This window comes from Anopheles marshallii, chromosome 2 (assembly GCF_943734725.1).
Source record: "Anopheles marshallii chromosome 2, idAnoMarsDA_429_01, whole genome shotgun sequence".
Lineage (NCBI taxonomy): Eukaryota > Metazoa > Arthropoda > Insecta > Diptera > Culicidae > Anopheles > Anopheles marshallii.
This window is the reverse complement of record NC_071326.1, coordinates 39,825,602-39,847,665: the sequence shown is the minus strand read 5'-3', so window position 1 is coordinate 39,847,665 and position 22,064 is coordinate 39,825,602. Positions and strand designations below refer to the sequence as shown.

At 41.2% G+C, this 22,064-nt stretch overlaps 1 protein-coding gene across 1 annotated transcript in view; it reads left to right on the top strand.

Moving 5' to 3' along the window:
- Positions 1 to 22,064, top strand: part of LOC128709494 (uncharacterized) — a 99,782-nt gene that overhangs the window by 52,214 nt on the left and 25,504 nt on the right. Inside the window, exon 3 of the mRNA XM_053804498.1 lies at positions 15,927 to 16,097. Within this exon, the coding sequence (XP_053660473.1) occupies positions 15,927 to 16,097 (171 nt within the window). The remainder of the gene's footprint in view (positions 1 to 15,926; positions 16,098 to 22,064) is intronic.

Genomic DNA, 22,064 nt, shown 5'->3' with positions numbered 1-22,064 from the left:
GTGAGAAGGTTCTGCACTGGAGTCGAGTTCTGCGTGTATTTCCGTACGTTCGCTTACATGCACCTTGAGAAACTCAGCTGCACTCATACGGACAGGGTAAAAGGGTTGGACGTTTACGTTTCTACAGGTTACGCGGTACGTTAACGATGTAAATTCGAGCAAAACCTAAGCTACATGGTGTGGCGAAGGTCGTCTTACTGGGTGATTTGTGGAACCAGGTGAATAAGGCAAACAAAGAATGAACGAAACACGGCCCGGAAGCGACATAAAACTTTATTCCAAATTGCGTAACTTTAAAGTTCCATCACAAAAAGGTAAATGTCACCATTGTCTCAATCGATGTCCGTAAAATAGTGTTATCACAATGCGCGTAAAGATTATTTAAGATTAATGTACGCAATAGTGGTAAGGAACTTTAGACACAAACTTTTACTGCCCCTCAACATGCACGCTTTGTTAAATCATCCTCAACAATGCCCGATTGGAAATAAAGATTCGAAAAGGGGTTGGCTTTTTAAGCTAGTCGCCCCTAATCGTCTATCGCCTTGAAGAGCGCTCCTGCACCGGATGTTGCAACTGCACGGCTGCAGCTAAAGTTTAAACGATCGCTCAAGTGGCACTACTGCCGGTTTCGTCTAATGTCTGCCCGTTTAGCAACAGCAGTGGTGGCCGGTGTGCCCGTACCGTCAGACCGGTTGCGTTCTTAAAAGTCATTAATATTCTTTCCCCATCAAAAGAAGCCCTTAACCCCATCGTGGAGTACGGAAAACACGGCCTGCTGCTCACACGTGGGCGCAGCTGTGTGTGTGTGTGTGTGTGCGAGTTTTCGGCGGTACAATCTCGCACGGTGGTTAAATCCGTTACCAAAGCCTTAAGAACCTCGTTCGGCTAGCCCGGAACAAAGCACCGGGTGTGTATCTGGAACGGAACAGGGACAAAGATAAGGCATTCCCCACGACACTGTCATTGGCTGGAAGTGGTATCGCTTTACCCGTGATGTGGCTACTTGCCACACCCCCCACCACTGTCGGTGTCACACAACAAAGCAGTGCAGGTATTAGGAGGCAAACTGTATCAAGTTCAAGTACTTGCCCACTCCAAAAGGGCCGAGAGCCTGCTGTCGCTTCCTGCTTGTTGACGGCAAGATTCTGATCAACTCCATCCATCGCAGCGGCTGAAAGGTTGGTGCTGGACGAGTTCCATTCCTATTGGCCGGAGAAATTCTCCCCAAACGCTGGTACTCGCATGGTGCCATACGGTAAATGTATGCAAATTTATGCAACGCTTCCACAACGCCCGTTTTTCAGTGGACACATTTTTTGTCGTTGCCCGCCTCTGGGTAGATTTCTAAACCGACCATGTCTAAAGTTGCTGGACAGAATGGTAGATGTTTTCTTCTTCCTTTTTTTTACTACTCTAAGGACGGGACAACTTTTCCGATAAAGGCTAACCAGCCACGGCCAGGATGATACCAACAGAATTCCCTCCGTTAACGAACAAGCACAGTGGACCTGTGGTCAGTGGGAAAATCTGGACCCTAGTGAATGCACACGGGTTTCTACTCAACATTTAAATGGTACGGAAAAATAGACCCGAATCCCGGTGGGAAAGTGCAAAAGATGGAAATGCGTTCCGGAATGGGAATGTGGGTAGTCGAACCCAGCGTTAAATAGAGTCATGAATGAAGATGACGAGTTACAGTAAGTAAGTCACGGACAAACCAGAACAAAAAAGTCATACTTGGTTGTGTCACTTTTAGCGCTGAATAGTGCTGCTCGTGTCGTTTGCGACATTTTAATGAGGCACCAGTGCGAGAACATTGCTCATAGAGAGTGAGATGGCCCAATCTGTTCGCTGTTTGCTTCTGAGGTGTAGGATTTCCAAAGGATGTGTGCAAATATCGATGTATTGCATCATTTCCCTTTTCTTCCTTACTCGTGACATTCACCGACCGTGGTTCGGGTATAATATGCAAATGAATAGTCATCATTATCATCGTCATCATCATTGAGAGCATTGTGAGCCACAGACGCAAAAAAGGACGAAAGAGAAGAGTGAAATGTCTAGTGAGGAAAAAAATACTACCATCAAAATACAGGCCACAAAACGAGTCTTTCATTCCATGTGAGTGAATGGGAAATAGCTGATGGAACAGATTTTGGATGTAATCTGAGGATGATGAAATTTCGACATTTTCCCGTGCACGACCATTTTGTGGCAAAAAGGAAGACAAAGCCGGCTGTTTAGAATGCAACAAAATGCCCCGTAAGCTGGTCCCCTCTGTGAAGGGGATGTCCATTTTCGAAAACGCTAAACCTACGCACAAAAGACACTTACCATGGTGGACATGGCATACGTTTTACAGTGCAACCTGTTGAAAGTTGGGATAACTAGTTTTTGTGTGTGTGTTTGCGAAAAGCTCACTGTACGCTTAAGCTCCAGTGATGTTACACCTGTGTAGTATTCGTTCATATTAGTGTTCCCTTATTGCAGTAAAGCTCTAGATTATTCAACGAATTTTGGATTGTTTGCCTTTTTTCGATGCATATATAGTATCTTGGGTGTAATTTGCCGATTCAGCTCTATTGTTCATTATCCTTTTATTTTTATATTTCCTTTACTATAGATGTTTTGTAACTGTTTTAAGAATTTTATTTTGGTATTTTATAACAGCAGTGAATAAAGGAGTGCTGAGTCGTAATTTTAGTTTTTTTATTTTTTGTTCCAGAAAATGGGAAGGATTCTACAAATACCTCAACAAATTCTAGTCCAACTTCAAATGAAACTTGAACCACAAAATTGCTGTAATTTTGAAACTATTTCACTAGCTAAACTCGGTTGTGAGCAGACGCATGAAAAATATTTCCCAACTTCTAGCTTTAATTACTAATATATTATACATTCTGCACAAAGCGTTCACAAATGACACACCTACCATGATGGAAAGCCTGGCCAATGCGGTAGTTGAGAAAACTTCTCCAAGCATTGATTTCATTTTGTGAGTAAATGTTGCCGATATTGGAAAATAGTTCAGCTTTTCGTAACGGTGGCAAGTTTGTAACTTAAACGATGCATCCCCTTTAGTATTTTAACTCGAGAAACCCTGCATTTGAATCAATAAATTTCAAACTGAATTACTTATCACAACAACTTGCTTTTAGCATTTTCCATTGGTAAAAAAATGGTTCCATTTTGGGCACAGTTCGTAAATCAGAGTTTGCAATGCTTTTTAGGTACTTGGTTCGCTCAGGTCGTTACATCTGCATATTAAACTGTCTTCAATTATTTAGGAAGCACTTCTTTTTGATCGATTTTTCTCACACAACCGTACTGCACACAGCTAACAGTCCTGTTTGCAGTAGCAGTAGCAGTGCAACGAAAGACAACTGCAGCTTGCAGTGGGAATACCAGGGCAGTGGTATTGATTTTACCTCACCTCTATCGATCGCAATAAAGTATGTACTCTATTTGCTTCTCGTGAGCCCACCTTCTTGAGACATTACTCGCCAGAGAATTCCTGGAATACACTCGACCTGGGCCGTGTTGTTCACTTTGGTAGCCAAGTCGAACCCAAGTGCCGCACGTACCCGGTCGACCACCCGGTACGGATGGTAGTGATGGAGATTTCCGTTTTCTGCTGCCGCTTACGTAAGCATTGTCCGTAATCGGACTGCAGTATTAAGTCAGTTCGTTTTTTTATTCTCTCTCCCTGTCCGTCGGCCACATCCCATGTAACTGCCTGTTTGCGATAGTTGTCTTTCTTGACTCCCGGGGGCATGGTATGGGATAGCAAATGCGAACCGTGTGTTTGATTGGTCGGACGTCCCGAAATGACATCCTACATAACACCAACCAGCCGGCAGTGTATCAATGTATTTCGCCACCGAAAACTGCATCGCTAGCATGTTTTCGCTCGGAGGTTTATTTCTCCACGCTGGCCGATTCCGCTTTTCAGTGCCTGGTTCGCCCGTTCCGAAGCCCGTACCGTGCGCTTTTTGACTGTTTCGATTTGATTTCGAAGTAAAATATAACCGAATGCAAACGAACCGGTCGAACAAGCACGCTAGATACACGGCTAGTTCATCTTGCGACCCGGCCCTACGGTGGACATTTATTTGCTACAATCGCAAAACTTTTACGAGCATAAATTTGCATATCAACCGACACAAAATGAATGCGCCGGACGTTGAGCGTCCTGTGTGTCCTGTGGGGAAGTGTAGTGTGGGGTGTGGAATCTTCCACGAAATGGCACAGTGGCAAACATCGGTCAGAATCAATTGCTGCCAAATGAATCGGTCTGATCAGCATGTCTTCACGGAAGATGATTGGTTTGAATTTCCATGGAACGTACGAGACATTTTTGTATTTCATAGATAATCACAGTTCCTGGGAAACATGTTTCTGTTGATCTGTTACATGTTATTAAAAAAAGTAATTTTAACTTTGTTTTTAATGCTAGCAATGAAAATGATGATTATACCCGCACTATTTGAAGGATTAATGCAACTTCCTGTAATTGTCTATAAGAAGTGACTTTTTGACGAAATTTGGACGAAAACACAGAGATGCATCCTGTACGTTGGTGTTTCTACTTTTCGGGATGTAAAATTACTGATGCTACAGCTGACGACGCTGCTGGTGGGGATAGTCTTTTCAGTCCTGTTGAAATTGATGCATCTGTTATTTTGAAAATTTCTGATCTCTCGAAAGAGATCGAAGCCCTCTTCGACGGATTCAACGGTTGTGTAATGGAAAAATATAACACTGCCTTGTTTTGTAGCTTTGCATTTCGGTTAATCTGTGTATCAACAGCTGGGTAGAGAGCAAATCATTGCATAGCGTCACTATTGGTTAGGCAATTGGATATTTCCAAACACCAACAATCAAGTATTTTTACGCACGACCATTTTTAGTATTTTACGATTTGACCTACTTTTTGTTCGGTTTTTAACCTAAATTGTCAGTAAAAACACTTGCGTGTGTATTGATACATGAATCATTAGACCTTTCCATGTCTCTCCTGTTTGGTTAATCATATGTAAGATGAAGCAAATGGAACTAATTGACGATACATCGGTCCGTTTCGTGGAACTGTTTGGCAAAAAACACTCTATTCATTTCTCCTAAATCCATCACCCGACACCCGATGTTCCGTAATCAAACTTACCTAAACAGCCAAACAAACAGTCCCGAACCGGCCGAGATGAAATTGATTGCGACAGACGTGACAGTGACAATTTTATTAATACACGTCCAGCCCACGTTCCGCTCGAGCCCGGCGGCGGGTACGCGATGGCCGTTGACAATTCCCTTTTGTGTGTGTGTGTGTTTGTGTGCCTTCGTTCAGTGTGAAACTGTCAATAAATGTTGGAACCTGCTACTTTCATCCCCTTTTCAACGTCACTGTTCCTTGTAAGAAAAAGAAATGATGGAATATAAGCCGCTCCACAAAGGTAGCATGTTATGGTCCGGACCGAACCGTACGGAAGCCATTCTCGTAGATGCTAGGCCTTTTGATGCAGTCAATCCAAGCGTAAGCCTGGTACGTGTAAAGAAATGTTCCTGCGACATAAATGCACAAGGCGTTTTACATACAATGAAGGAATATGGGACGAATTGAAACCGGACATCAAGCACCCTGTCTGGAACCGCATGTCATCACTTGATGAAGACTGGAAGAGATGAAATTCACTTTGACAGCTGGGAAATGTGATCGTTGCTACCGTCTTATTGTAGTGCTTTCAACGGGTCTCATCAAAGCGACATCTGATCTGTTCAGATGTAACACAAAGTGTCTTTGATCTGTGAAGCACACTGCTGGACTTTTCAGAAAATCTGATGAGAAATTTGTCATGGTAATGGAAACCTTATTGCTCATCTTTCTCTACGTTTCAAACAGATCGATAAATACGGTAATTGTCTGAGGCACACTTGATCGACTGGTGTAAAAGATATACTCTAAGCTCAAACTCCAAACCAGCCTCGCGTGATGATCACCATATCTGTAAGTGCTGGAATTGGGTCTCTTCCCTTCATCAGCCGCTACGTCGAAAAGCTCATAATCTCTGCGTCTTCCGGTTTTGTTTTTGTACCACACGCTAATAGTGCTGCATGTCCGTATCGAAACATCGATAACAGTATGACTGCATTATGGTTTCCTTTATTTTTTGCTCACCCCCGTTATAACCTATCAGAAAAAGGTCGATAAATCAGTTTGTGTTTAGCTTTCTCGCGTCTCTGCTAGGTCGCGCGTAATCGCCCTTTGCATTTGCTGTGACGCTCAGCTTCCGAAATGGTTTCTCTGCCTTGCGCTTAAGTGGTCGCTTCGTTTAGTCGATCATTAGAAGCGAATGCTTTTGCTCATTAGTGGTGTTTTGGGTGATGCCTGTTTTTTTTACCGTTGCTTCTTTTCTTTTGATCGCTCGCTTCATTTTCACATCGTAACATTATGTGGAGCGCACTGATGGTGGCTCTTCTCTCCCGGGGAACTTTGTTGGGTTTTCACGATTTTTTTCTGTCGGTTGCTTCATGTTTGTTTCATTGCTCACCCATTTATGTCCCGTTTGGACAGAGGAAATGAGCTCCCATTGGAGCTGATAAACCTGACACTTGACACTTTCGGTGTCCTGTCATGTCACGAGCTGGATTGAGCTGGGCTAAACGTACGCTTCCAAGAATTCCGGCCATTTCGGTGTACGAAGTGATTGATGATACGGCCAAACGTGCCTGCCTCATTGCGGGAAACTCATCCCCAGTCATTGGGGATGGAAGGGTGGCGCTTTTGCTCTGCCGTCCTTTCCCGGCGTCGTATTGTGACGGTAATTCAATGAACAAATATTTAACCCACTGCTGGTTTTTCCGACGACAATGTGAGTTAATTTAAAATCACAAAACAGTGCTGTAAAGTTTACCAAGCAAACAGGAAGCGCTGTTCACGCATTTGCAGCGCACGAGCACGTGGATATATTAACAATGTTGTAGGGTTGGGTTCGGATCGCTCTTGCGAGATATGTATCACAAAAGGAACTGTTTGTTTTGAACAAAATTGAAACAGGTTTCGGAGGCTCTTTTCTAAATGCATACCAAACATTCAATCGCACAGCGATGTGCTCTTCAATGAATGGAAAATTAAACCAATAATTTTTAAATTTTCTTTCTGCGACGATGAAATTCGTTCTCCGATTGGCTCACCACGCGGTTTCCAAAACCAAGAGAATGTTGCGGTCTATTTACAACCTTCATTCATTCTAAGGTAAGCACAGTGGCCCACTCCCAACCATTCGGGCAATGGTTGCCAAATTGACTTTCTCAATTAGGTAAATTAAGACCTTCGCCTGGCGCGCCGTACGAACAACACCAAAGGACAGTGAGGTTTTCGCTTTTCTACCGCTTCATTTATCTCTTCGATGGCGCTTCAATTTGATGAAGCTGCTGATGGGTTTTGGTGTTCGCTTTCTTTCCGGACCATTTTCATTGCGGTTTTCGGTTCTTCGGTTTGCGCTTGCCGCACCATACCGCGACCGTGGGCAAAAACCGTGGGACGATTACATTTTAAGTGCCATGGTTTCGAGGCAATGAATTACACGTCATTAGACTTTCAGCCGGACGCAACGGACGGAACGCCGGGAAGAAGTGTCTTTCGAGACCATCAAATCACGCCGTTCGGCCATCCGTGCATCAGCTCCTCCGCTGCTGATACCGCATGCGGGAAACGATCGCATTTGAGTTGGTAGCCGCGTCGGAGTAATTCTTTGTCCGCGGTATATTTTTTTTCGTCTCTTTATTTCTTCATCCTTAAAACACTCCATTATTTTATTTTAGTTTTTGCTTCTCCGAGTAGCAAAGCTGCTTTTCATCACATTCCCAGTATGCTGGGACGCGTTTTCGGACCAAAATTGGCCCGACATAAAACAAAAGACAAGTTGGGGGCGACACACAGAAAAAAAAAACACCAGCTCGACGCGCAATAAGTGGTGTTAAAAACCGAAACACATCAGCGGAGCGAGAAAATTAAGTGGAAGGAACTCATTTAGCTGTGGACGAAATTGAGCAAAAATAAATTCATTATTGTTTCCTAGCTGGCAACCGTCGCCGTTATTCCCGTAATTCATTATCGTCCATCTGGTGCGGCCTGCTTCGTTTCGGCGACCGGCAATGTCCGATTTACCGCCCTTGTGCAACCACCAGGCACACCGGCTAATGCGTGAGCAAAACGCGCGAGCAAGCACATAATCGTCTGCGTGTCCTGTTTCCTTCCGAGAACGGTGTCCCATTATAGCAGCATCCCGGGAATTGGATGTACCAGGAGCGGTACCAGCAAGAAAACCCCAGGAAAAAGGCAGTAAATAGCAATTTGTCATTGGCACAGTTTCTTCTGCAGCGTGGAGTTTTCCCGGTTTTTGTTTCGCACTGTTTGTCATCGCTTTTTTCTGCCCTGCCCTAGGAAAGTCATTGTTCTTAAAGTGCGCCGGCATTGATTGGGGCAAAGCTGGAGCAAAGTAGATAGTAAGAAGGATAATGTCTCACAAAACGGATGGACGGCAGGGAAGAAAGACACAGCGAGACACTCGTACTTGACGTGATCGCTAGTGAAACGAGGCAAATGGATGGCAACGAGCGCTACGCACCTGTTTTTTGATGTCTCAGCAGCAGCTGTCCGAACTGTCTCGGTGATATCTTTCTCCGAGGGTTTTCCTCCCTTCAGAAAGGATGCACGTTTTTAAACACCTTCATTTGCATTATTTCTCACGTTGATGGATGGGATTGAAAATGAAGAAAATGGTACATAAAATTATGCTCGAAGTGGGTTATTAAAAACTTAATCATCAGCGGGTTAACAGACATCATATTACATAATAAAAATTGTGTTGATTAGATATATGTATAGATATCATTTTTACGCAGCTTAAATCGTAAATGGAAAATAAACATGAACAAAATATGGATGATTATGGTTACAGGGCTATTTGGAATAGTTGGTTAACTATTATAGTGTCAGTTAGACATTTGAGTCATTGAATATCGTGTCTTTCTCATTCTTGATTTGCTCTCCGTAAAATTACCGAAACTGATCAAAAGACAGAATAATAGGTGTAATTTATAGACATTATAATAAGGTTTCAAAATAATTCGGAAAGTATTTATTAACTTTCCGGTGCTTCTGCCCTCTTGATATCCGTTTGTACCATTAAATTTATCGTGATTATACCCACATGTTGGAGAGTTTTACGAAAATTATAAGATAATTCCTACAAACAGTAATGGTAAAGAGGTGGATAACAGTGACTGGGGGTTAAGATTTTCACATAGACACACAAATTAGCTTTAGCCGTGATTTACATATTCTTTTTTATTTTTATTCTTCTCGAATATTTTAACCTTGTGTCTGATGGCATTTGAACTATCCTTTGGACAACAAACAAATCTCAAATGTACATTTTTTTATGACAAAATCCTTGACTCATGACGTCGAACTTCTTGACTTGACTTGAACTTGACTTCATCGAAACTTCCAAGACAAAACTTTTTTTGTCTAATAAAAGAAATATTCAAATTACTCATTTTCTATGGAGACGCCTAGTACTTAATGTATCCGATTCAAAACATCGCTAAAAAAAATTATTTTAATACAGTTTATTATAATACTCGAAACATCTCAACTTGTTTTATTTTAAAAAGACATCTAGTGATTTATAACATGTTCGTAGGCTTTTTCTAACGTTGATTATTATAACGGCAACTTCCCAACTCGTGTCTGAACCTTTTCATGAGCGACCATTGGGTAGCTTCGTCAGAAATCCTACACTAAAATGCTCCCATTTTCTCGGTCCGGTCTGTCACCATCCGTATTCATTAACCGTTGTATCCCCGTACCTTACCCCTTCATTTACGCAAAATCCCACAAACAAACTAGAAAGGTCAAGCAACGGGAGGCAAAAACAACACTCCCAGGGGTGGGTTTATGGGCCTGTTTTGGTGGGGTAATTTTTCGGTGGAAGTACTTAATGTGAGTCAATAACGGCAATCGGATTACTCCTGCTTGTTACCGTTTGCTTGAACTTCTTACCTTTTATCCTACCGGTAGAGGTTTGATTTGAAAAGGGGTTAATTCATGAAGCGAGTTTCAGATTAATGTCATCTATTAGGTAGGTCAGCGATCTTTCGAGATAAATGTTGTACGCTTTTCTTAATGCTGGAGGTTGTGGCACCAAGTATGAAACATACCGGGTATTTTGTGAGAAGCATGCACTTTTCATGACATTAACGTAGTCAATTTCGCTCTTGTTAGATTTCTTCAAAAGAAAACAACACTTTGATCTTCAAATCTTGTTTAAATCGGAAACGATAAATATCATTTTAAAAGAACATATTTTTTCACAATATTGAAACAATACACTGTTCATGCGTTAAGTGAATGCGGTGAATGAAAATTTAACAACCCCTAGTAACCTGGCTGCTGATTTGTTTTGCTTGTACCAGCCGCTGAGCTAATCAATATCACCGCCACCGTGTTGGGGTAGAACCATTTGCCATTGCTACGCCAGTTTTTGCTTGTTGGTGTTGGTAAACCGGTGATCCATCCAAAATCCATGCAAATTACCCCCCGGCTATCGTTATGGTTGATCGTTCGGACTCAGTTGCCTTCCCTACCGTAGCACTACAACCGCACAACACACAAAAAAATCATCATTTCTTATGGATAAAATGGATACAAATGGTACACTCCGTGAGCGAAAGAAGCATACCAAAAAAATACACACAGGCTAAATCAAAAGAAAATCAATGGTCCGGCTGCGTAGAGTTTTTGCAATGAGGTTGGTGGTGGTAGTACCGAACATTGCTTTGCTACCAAAAAAAAAAAAAGAAACTGGCACGGATACGCGCTAGCATCAGCAGGGCGCTAGCTAGTTGTAAAGGTTCCAGTTGTAGATTTCGCAATCCGATAGTCTACAGCTCAAGCGGGCGCTTGCCACGAAGACGTTTGTACGGTGGCAAGGAACATTCAGGCCGGTCGATTCTTACCTTGAAACGTCACGAAAGGAAAGAAAATCGACGAAATCGTGAAAGTATAATTACACCTTCCCTCGGTACTCCCGGGCCGTCCCACCCGAAAGGGTAGGCAGATCAAAAGTTAATGGTCTTTTATGAATCCACCGACACTGTTAAAGCATTCAAGGGCTTTTGGTGCGTAGTAGTAGTAGTTTACACGAACCTAAAACCCAATTTTGCTTTCGTCCATGTAGAAATATAAATTGTGAAATCTTTTCGTACATTCTTCTTCGTCCTGTTAAGTGTAGGTGGTTGCCCGTAAGAGTCTTAAGTAAAACGTTGAAATCAGATATGCTACACCTTATCGTTCGCTGTTGAAAGTTGAAGCAGGTTTTAAAGAATGCTAACGTAACGGATAGAATACAATGCGTCAAAAAGCGAAATCAGTGTTAATAATAGTTTATACTTTTATTTATTTTCTTTATTCAAAGTTTAACAAAGAACTTAAGACTGAAGATACTTTAGGTACAGCTAGTTGTATTTATTAAATAACTCGTGGTAGGATTTGAACATAATTCATGTTTCTCAAACTTAAGCTGCCAACTGGAACCATTTCTGGAATCTTGTAGAACTTGAATGTGTCGAAGAAATTGATTCTTGAATTCTGGAAAAAAATATCGCAGGGTAATCTAAAAAGAATTGTTCTCAATTAGCAAATGTGGAAACTTGTGGAAAAGATTATCATCCGTCACAGCACATTCCTATTCGACCAGCAAAGAATCCATTAATGGCAACTCTTTGAGCACTTTACCTCGAAACCCTTGTGTTCCCTTGTAATTATCAAATCAGTTTTATGCAAAAAATGCATTAAATCATTGCAATACAATCAGTCACTGGCGGACACCATAATATAAAAGTACTTTACTGTAGTTTACACTTTTTGTTATTAAAGACAAATTTATGTTTGTATGTAAGTTTCATCATTTGCCTCACACTAAACCATTATTTCTAAACACTCAATGACGAAGCAATGGGAGAAACAAAAATGAACCAAACTCACCTACACACATGAGCAACTAAACAGTATTTCTTAACCTCAATCTAGAACCGCACCAGCATGAGACCCACCCGCCGTCCTCACAGCTCATAAATATGGCTTGTAAATAATTTATTATCGGCCGATAATTGCCTTCCCGCCTGTGGTGGGAAAATCAAGACATGGCCACCGAACCCCGAAACATGTGGCGCGTATATGTGTGTGGAGTGAAAAATGATTAAATCATATGTCCTTTTGGGTCCTATTTTTTCGGACCGGTCTAAACCAAACCCTGTTCGGGCACATCACAACGGCCAGGAGGCAACCGAGCGTCGATTTAGCACCAGTTGAAGGTCAATTCGTTATTTTATTTTATTTCATCTTTATTTCGTTATGCAGATAGCTTCCCCATTCCAAGGGGTCAAAGGTATGGTACCGTTCAGAAAACGGGCCTACCGAGAAGCAACGGGTAGCGCTAGAACCGGTTGAACTGGCCCATTGAGCAGCGATACCCGATTGCTCTCTCGTGGTGTAGCGTTCTAGTCGGTCACCGGTGATTGTGATCCTTAATTTTGCACGCTCGTAACTTAACGTTGATGGGGCACACGGAAAAGGAAAACCAAATAGATTGGGAAGCGTTATGAATTTTTGGGAGCAAAAAAGGATATAAATATCATTTTTCATTCCTGCCACCGTGGCTGGAGAGGAGCGGGTTTGATTAAGTGACTCGGTGTTTTATTTTTTCATTCCATCGCCGACTGAGTGTGTGCGGGGGGGATTTAGAACCAGTGCCGAGAATGAAAGCATACGTATATTTATAAACTTTAGCAATTTTTTTTTGCACTGGTATGTATCTTTATGAATTTCAAATGACACGCCTGTTGAATTGAAACGAAACTATGCTCCATGACTTGGGATATTTGAATAAAGCTTTCGGAATTGTTCATCAAGGTATGGCTGTGAAAACATTTCAATACAATGCATTGATTGAACAGCTTTTCACCATTGTGTTTGAATTCCATTTCGTTTATCAGGTTAACGAACACTATTTTATTATTGCCCTGTATTGTTATTAGTGGTATGTTATAGTTTTTTTTTTTTGATTGACGAAATAACGGTCCTTCCCCCATCCTTGGGATGGACTTTATCCCGGGTTAGCTCGGTAATGAGTGTATATTTCATACGGTTTACATATACACAGGTTCTGTATGCATACCATGACGATGTATTCGTGAAAGTCCTTTAAAGCTCTTCACATGTACAGAGGAATCATTATTACAAATATGCTTTACTACTCTTTTAAACTAGGGGTTCAAAATTAGTAACTCTTTTAAAAGAGTTTAATCTCGAATCAATTCTATCCATTTTTGGTTGTCCATTGTATCGACAGACTTTCTCATCGCGTAAAAATTACTAACCAAACAATCCAACTTTGCAAATCACGAAAGCAGTTTGAATTTGACCATCGATTTTTTTTAAGTGTACAATTATTCCATTCTTCTCTTTCGGAATTTACTCTAGAATTGTTCCTCTCTATTCTTTATCTTTTCTTTGCGGGAATTGCACAACTCCTTTGCAATTCTTTGCGGAATTTAAACTTACTACTACTTTGCAATACTTTACAGAATTAAAGCGTAACACTCTTTTGCATTTTATATTTGCAATTTGAATATTTGCATTTTATTGAGGAGTAAATTATTCAACGTTCTTACAATCAGTAGGGCACTTTATTTTGGGAAAATCCTTTCCACAACCAGTTTTTTTTTGTATTTCACAAAATCAAAAGAGTAGCTTTAAGAAGAAATAAAGAGTTCATTCGCTCATGGAAATCTGGTCTCCTTTGGTATCTGGCAATAATAGGATTGTTCCCATATGTGGTAAATATTGTCCTACTGCTCTCTATCATGGAGATGTATCTGCCAAATTATCGTAGTGTCACCAATAATACGCAACAGCAGTGCTATTTCCCTGTACATAAACAACGGGACGGGAACAGGCCCGGGCTATCAAGGTATACGAGAGAATTCCGGAGATGAGATCTGAAGAAGAAAGAAAAGATTTCGGATAAGTGGGGAGAAGACTCCAAACTTTTCGTCTCATCTTGCTCTAACTACCTGGTACGACGGAAGCTCAACGCCTAGCTGTGATAAGTAGTAGTAGCTAGGATATGGTAGAGCAAAGTGAAGAGAAGGATGGAGAAAAAGTGTGAAATTTGGCTCGTCTTTCCAGGGATTCCGTTCACCGGAGTAGACACCTTACTCCAGAGCGATTTTTGAAAACGAACCGTAAGAGGTCAAAAACCTCTGAAATTCGTTGCATAAAACAAAAACTTTAAATCCTTCGATTGCTTGAAATTTTAAAAATAAACCTAAGGCGCTACTAGCTTTGATGAAATTATGAGCTTTATGCTGCTTGAGCAAAACTTTGAAAAATAAAAATATGTTTAAAAAAATCCCCCCAAAACTCATTCCCTGATATACCTATCCTTTCCACTAGTCCCACCACGATCAGTATTCGTACACGACACTTTTCGCAACCCATTTCGTGCACCCATCACTACCACGAAATGGAATGTACAAATGTTAGTGGTAGTAAAAATGGTTACCTCTACACCTCTGTTCTTGCAGTGTGATTGAATACAAAACTTATGCGGATTTCCCCATGGTCACCGAAAGCGTTGCAAAAGGATACGGAGCCATCCGCGTCCTGAACCATGCCCAATTTTATGCTTGAGCTCGTAGCAAAGCGACATAAATTGAGGGCAAGCTGTGGGGCAGAAAAAAGGCACCATGACGGATGGATGAGTCGGGATGCTGAGTGAGTCTTCTCCGGAAGACCGCGATGGTAGCATTGCCAAATGCTAAGGTTTATAAATTATTCAAAATATTCTCTTGAACCACCGGCGGTTGAGCGATTTGAAAGCTTTCGTACATATTACCGTGTTACTGCGCTGTGTACACTGCATACGGATATTGATTGGTGCATCCATTGGTTGGCTTGTTAGTGTGCGAAAGTAAGTGCATTCGGATCTATAGCGCAACATTTGTTAAAAATGGTTGAAGCAACAATTCTTTAGGCAGACAAAATTGATTAATATTGAGAGGTTCCCTAAAATAGGTACCAGCGTTCTAGGGTATAAGTGGATAAAACAGTCCAAGCTGTTTCGTTTTCCTCCGACTACTACCTTCCGCTAAACTTTCCTCAATGCATGACGGCTTGTGAACGAGAAGTGCTTTTAATAGGAATTAAATTTTCATTTTCCACCACCTGTGCCAAGGTTCCGGTAAACCACAAAAATCCCGATCCGAAAAAACCGACGACACCCCCGTATCCATGACCGTCCTCGATTTTGGGTAAAGGTTCTCATAAAAATTCATTGACACTTTTGGGTTTTCTAACAAAAAAATAGAAAAAAAACAACAAGAATAATATCGAGAGTAGAGAAACCCCTCAGAAAAAAACACTAGCCACGGGTCAATAAAAAGACACCAGGCTTGGGTTTAGAAAATGCTGCTAGATAACGAATAAACTGCAAACGAAGGGGATGATTTTCGTACGAAAGAAGGACAAAAAGATCCACTCACAGCTCACATAAGGTTACATTAAATCCATCCATCCTTCCAAAAATGTGTTCCTTTACAAAACTGAACCTTTCTCCTTCGCAGGAACGATACATATTTTCCAGCTTTGTTTTCTTTGACAATTTTGAGAAAAACATTACAGAATAATGATGTAAAAAATCAGTAACATCAATTTAATAACTGCTTAAGACGTGAGAAAACCATTCAACACGAAACCTGGCTTGTTTTTGTCCCGTGGATGGGCGACTATAAGTATCTTTTTTTGCTGCATTCAATTTCGCTCATTCCCGTTCTCTTCCGTGTCTATTCCTTCTTTACAGTTGCCTGCAGCACGGTTACCGTAACGAAATGTCAGGCCGCCCTCCGGACGCTCCAGGCGTTTCCATTTTTCCGGCCCACCTGTCTGTGCAAGGAGCCGGGTATCGATCCGGACTGTAATTATTTTCGGGACTTCCTGTTCGATCATCCCTGCGGTTTCGTCTCAAAGAAAGGTAAGCTAAACTGTGCGCCGGCCAGATGGTACTGGGAAAGTTCCCTTATTTCAGCACCGAGATAATAGTTGTTCATCGAAAAGGTAACATAATGTTGTTTTCAATATACCACTTGAATGATGTATTAGTAAGTGGTAGGATGTACGTATAAATTTATGTTTTACATTGGATAATATAAGTAGCCTTGCGCCACGAGCGAAAGAACCACCGGGATCGCTTTACCTGCCATAGCGAGCGCCCACTCGCACACTCAGCCAGAATACGACGATGCTCTATGAAGATCAAAATTAGCTCTGTAAGAGCAATTGAGCGATGCGATACCAGCTCTTTTTGATACGTTAAGTGAATAGACTATTCAAAAATACAAAAAGTAAGCTTACATAAGCTTTCATTGGTAAATGTGTAACTGCTGCTAAACGATGTTAATAAATCAGTTTCCAAAAAACAAATAAAAAAAAATAGTTTAACGCTATCTCAGATGTCTAAAAGTTATATTCACTTTTGCATATTATCACTCACAGTGTGTTGCAAATGTTGCTATTGATAATAAGTGCTCAGTGCTCCATTAACGACACGGAATTTGCTGTCGAGTACGCACTAACTCTGAACAATGCCGTTCCATTTTTCTGTTCTGTCAAAAGAGCTATTTTACTCAGCATTAAGCGTAAGCAAGTGTTAATTACCAATCAAAAACCATTCTGGCAGTTAGTTTTCAATGAGTTTTCAACGTGTTGGGCTACCATTCTTTATTGCCCATGTCATGATGGATTCAAATTTGTTAATTTTATAGATATGAGGAGGATCCCGTACACAACTTTATGAGCAGCTCAAGGTGTTTTTAAATAAAAACTTTAAAGCTGTAAAACTTGTACGATAAATGATCCGAAGGAATACTCAAATATTCTCCTTCGATGCATAGCTTAGGAAGTTAGAGCATCTCTCATGAATTGACTAAATTTTTATGTCCTGAAATTTTGACCAAAATTATAATTTTCGCACTCCGTTACCGAATATTTTAAATTTTACATAGTGTGGTATGATACTCTTTATTAAACTCAAATTTAGAGAAACGCTTCATAAATCTATCATAGTTTTAAATCAAAAATCGTCTTAAGAACAAAACATTGTATTATAATATTATGATGTATAACAGTGTGAAGCGTATTATGCTGAAATTTGTATTCTGTTTAAATTTGTACCAGAACAATTCAAATTCATTCATATGACACAAACAGTGAGGTTTTATCTCATTACCTCAAGCAATTCAGCATACTTATGGAATGTGCTATTTGTGAAGAATGTATCAGCAATACGGAAACACGAATCTATCCATCGTCATTTCGTTGCTGATGAAATGCTTTCCTTTCCTGCAATATGCTTTCCTGCAATATGCTCTTGAGGTCTGGTTTCTGTTTAATCGATTAGCATCTGATCTGACGGTCTCAACGCTATTGATTATAAAGTAGGAAATACACGATTCATTGCATATATACGATACTCAAATTTTCTTTATCTTTCCCAATACTGCAATCAACTACTACCATTCAACCATTCCGATGTAACTGTTCTTCAAAAGTTCTTCTCAAGAACTTACATCCAACCACTTGCCTCAGTACGACAAACTGTTAATTTCCATTGTGCAGCTTTCGACTCAATGGCACTCAACAGAAGAAATGTTGGTAGCCCGTTTCGATTACCTCATTAAGCGAATGAAACAGTTTCACAGCACAAAATACGGCACCCGATGCGCGTGGTTGCGTTTGCTGGTTTATGCTTTTGCTGGAAAATGTTTCTAGGAGCCTCTCTCCTGGAACCACGATCATGGCACCAGAGCATGAACATCAAAGAGTTCCTCGCAGAGTGTGGCGCACAGCGGGTTACTTCACTATCATAGTTTAGCGACAGTTGTCGGTTACTTGCACAGCCCTAATTAGCTTCTTGATACATACTGCTGCGTTCGACGAAACTTTCCACTTCGTACCATAGTGGGGTGCACCTGGTAACTACTTACTATTTGCTTGAGTTTGCACGTAAGAGGGAATAATAAAAAATGGTATACTTTATTTTTAAAACAAATTAAGACTGATTCTTCGTGTAGAATGTTTCAAACAAAAAAAAACTTTTAACCCCTCGTCTTTAGTAATCTATGTTCATTCTGTTTCATGTGAAAACGGTCCGCCGAACATTTAACGCACGGTGAATTTCTAGAGCTGATAAATGTTTTAATTACTCGCAATATTTTGTTCACAAATAATTGCACAGTTAGGCTGGAACGAAATCACTTCACAAAAAAACCATGTAATTATGGCAAACCAGTCCGGTGGCAAGCGGATTCGAGAGGCGAATATCGGAAAGCAAGCTTTAAAAATATTTATCCGAGCCAAAATAAAATTAAGCAACAAAAAATAATCCTTCCTACGGTACCGGTGCGGTAAGCTTTTGCAATGCGCTTGCCCTTCCCGAAATCCCAATCCCGTGCGCCGGATGTACCAGGTAACATATAATTTCCTCTCCCGCTTCTGTCTTCACCGTCCTTCACCGGCAAGCACAAGCACGAAAAATGGATTCCCAGCAGCAAAAATTTATTTATGAGCACACAAAAGTTCACCGTTTGGTGCCCGCACCTCCCCGAACCGTTTCCCCGGGTCTCGGTGAGAAAACTCTTTCGTGCGCTTTTCGGTTCGTCTCAAAAGCTGACTGACGAGCTGACTGAACATGACAGCGTATTATGGCTTTGACGATGGTCTTCAACGTAACAGCAGCAAAGAACGGCTTGGTATTGAAAGGGAGTTTTGGTGCAACAAAAAAAAAGGGAGCAAATAGCAGCCGAATGAGAGGTACCGACACGGGGAGTCCCGAAGAACAGTCTTACAGCCAACTCTTTCCCAACCCGTAAACCCTTTTTTCTCTTCAAACCCATTCTCTGTTTCAACATTTCCATCAGCTCTCAGGATGAATTGAACTACGTATTCGACCGGTCTGGTACAGCGTATCTTGCGATGCGATCGCTAAACAAAATTACACAGCTTTACAAGGATCTTTCCGGATCAACAGCATGGCACGAGAAATTGGACAGAAAAAAGAAACACGCATCACACGCGGACAGGTTCACCGGGATAGGAAAAAGTCTTGCGATAAAGGAAGATAAGAAACGAAAATTTCATAACTATATGTCCCTTCGTTCTGGGCTTCCAATTCTGGGGTGGGGTAAAGTTGCATCCCGATATGACAACTTCATTCGGGGAAAAATACCTCCAACACGAACGGGTTCTTGATGCTGTGTGTGTGTGTGTTTTTTTTTCCACAGCTTTTACGGCAAGCTGGGTGGGTAAAGTTTTAGAACATCTCTACACATTGCTGTACTCTACACAATTAAGTTTCGGCAGAAAAACAGAGCAAAAGCAGGTGTTTTTTTCGTTCTTTTATGTAGTGGCGTCACTTTCTGATGTGCAACCGCAACAAGAGCGGGTATGAAACACACAGAAAGTTTTAATCAAGCAAAGTAATTTCAATCGGTGATTTGTTTTTCTGTAGAATTCTATCAGCTCACAGATAACTTTTACGCAGAAAGCAATATAAATAATCCTTCCAAGCCTCTTTAAAGCATTCCAAAATGAGAATTTAAAACAGTTTGATGGAAAAATGGTTCAGTCCATTGTAGCTCTTGTCTGTATGTGACGCTGAAATCGCTACTTCGGTGATTGCGATAGAGCGATTCACATAATTTGTGTACTTACAATGTGTTCTATTGGAAAGCTTTAGTGAGCCAACAAAATGAAAGCTTCCTCTTGAAGCTCATGCGCCTTATACGGTCACAGCAACCATTGCATTATGTTTTGCCTTCAATTTATTACACTCCCGTGCACAGCTCACATGACTTGAGCAAATAAAATCGCTCACGACAAGTGGAAAAATTCAAATCACGTCCCATTTCAGCCGAACTGATAGCAAAGTGCAGAAGCAGGCTTTCCAGTGAGGGCTTCCCACACAAAGAGTTCAATGTGTAGGCATGATATTTTTTTAAAAAAATTTTGCACAAAAGCAAGCAAAATAGATATACCATAAAAAGTGAATAAATCCTCCCAGACTTTTCTTCCCGGAAGTAGCAAATATGTCTCCGTTCAAATGTGTGGGTTTAAAACAATTAGCGAAACATGTCGGTTCGATACGCAGGAAGGAAAAATGTGACCATTTGATGCTCTTTAAATAAAATCCACTGCTCGGGAAACATTTCTCGCCACAATGTGTCAATGAGCTGCTGTTTATTGCACCGCGGACGGGCACTCACATGTGCTCACGGGCTACATTAGTGTCACCCGGTACGTGTCGAGATTCGATACACTTCCGGCATTCGTTCGTCGACGGGTCACGCGTTCCATTCCAAAAAAAACCGCCCAACTCCAAGGCGAACGGAACGCATCCGATGGCGCGAGATGACACGGTTTCGGCCCCAGCACGTACGGAGCGTTTGTTAAGAATGGCGCAAAAGCTTTTATTGCTTGCGCTTCAATCGTGCTGCCCGTGTTCCGGTACGATGGCCATCCGCATTTAACTTTGCACTAAGAAAGTGCAGTTTTATGGTGGATCATTACAGTGCTGCTGCTGCACTGAGCGGGTATGTTAGGTGAAGCGAGTTTTGTTTCACAGCCAAACTTATTTTTTTATGGAACAGTTTCGTTCCACTTGGATAGAATATATAATTAGCCAAAGTTGATAGAGGTATGTTCACTCTCCTAGTAATTGTGTTCAAATTAATGTAAGCATATTGCATCAAGCGAAGGGGAACTGCAACATGAAAAATATAAGCTTTATACAGGATTGATTTCCACTGGTGCTGGAAAAAAATCATACGACTAATTTAATGTAAAGCAAAATGTTTGAGCTCTTTGTTTGATAAGCCTTCCAGGAAAAATCTTTGACTGCCAACCAGGCGTTGTTACAAAAGTTGTCCACAAATTTAGCAATTACAATGATAAATTCGTTGCGTACAATGACCTCTACTATAACAAAGTTTATTCTGTCTGAATATTCCTGTACCATGTGGTATTGGCTCGCTTAACTAAGGCTTCTGTTCGATGGTACGCTAGTCTATCTCCAAAAGGGTAGGGGTATTAATGGCCCTATACAGTCAACATTAATTGCCTCACGATCTAACACTTCTACACCTCTATTCGTTGGTTATTACAAGTTAATCGATAATATTATCCGTATCTTGTTTAAACACATTAGGATAGCCTCAGCAATGTCATATAAAAGTTCGCAAAAATCTTACCATTTTTATTTTTTTTTTTTTCGTAAATTGTTTCGCCCAATTTCCCGCGTCAACTACTTTAGTGTCCAAGCCAACTACTCTGATCACGATTTCATCTAAAAGTCATATCGTTCCATCATCATTCCACTCGTACGGAACGGAACGAAGGACATAACGTCATCCGAAAGACGATCCGTAACGATACCCCACTAGCTTTTGTTTCATATCGGTGCATGCGGAAACGGTTTCCGTTCCCCATCCTGTACACATGAGATTCTTCGCGTGATACGGCACTTATTGTTATTTTACTGCCTTTCTGCGCCATCTGTCTGCAAAACGCAAAACACTCTCGCTGCAGTGCTGCATGCCCGGACGCTCGTGTTTAATCGAGCTTAAGAAGATTTTGCTTTCGTTATGTGATTACTTTTATGTTTCTATTATCGTCCCCCCTCCCCCGTGCCCTTCTTCTGCCTCTCTTCCACCATCTTGAAGCCATCAACGTCCACGTCATCGTGAAGTGTCTCGAAGCGATTGCTATTATCAAGCGAAATCTGAAGCCTCTTTAGCGGTGGCTTTGTTCTGGACAGGCTTTTTTTTATTCTTCATGCTGGCCTGACGATTTCCGCTTCTTTTCAATAGCAGGCCAATGATGACCGTTTGTGTTGGGTGTGTTCGGGGAGGCTTTATTCCACACTCCTCCGTCGCTTCCTGTGACC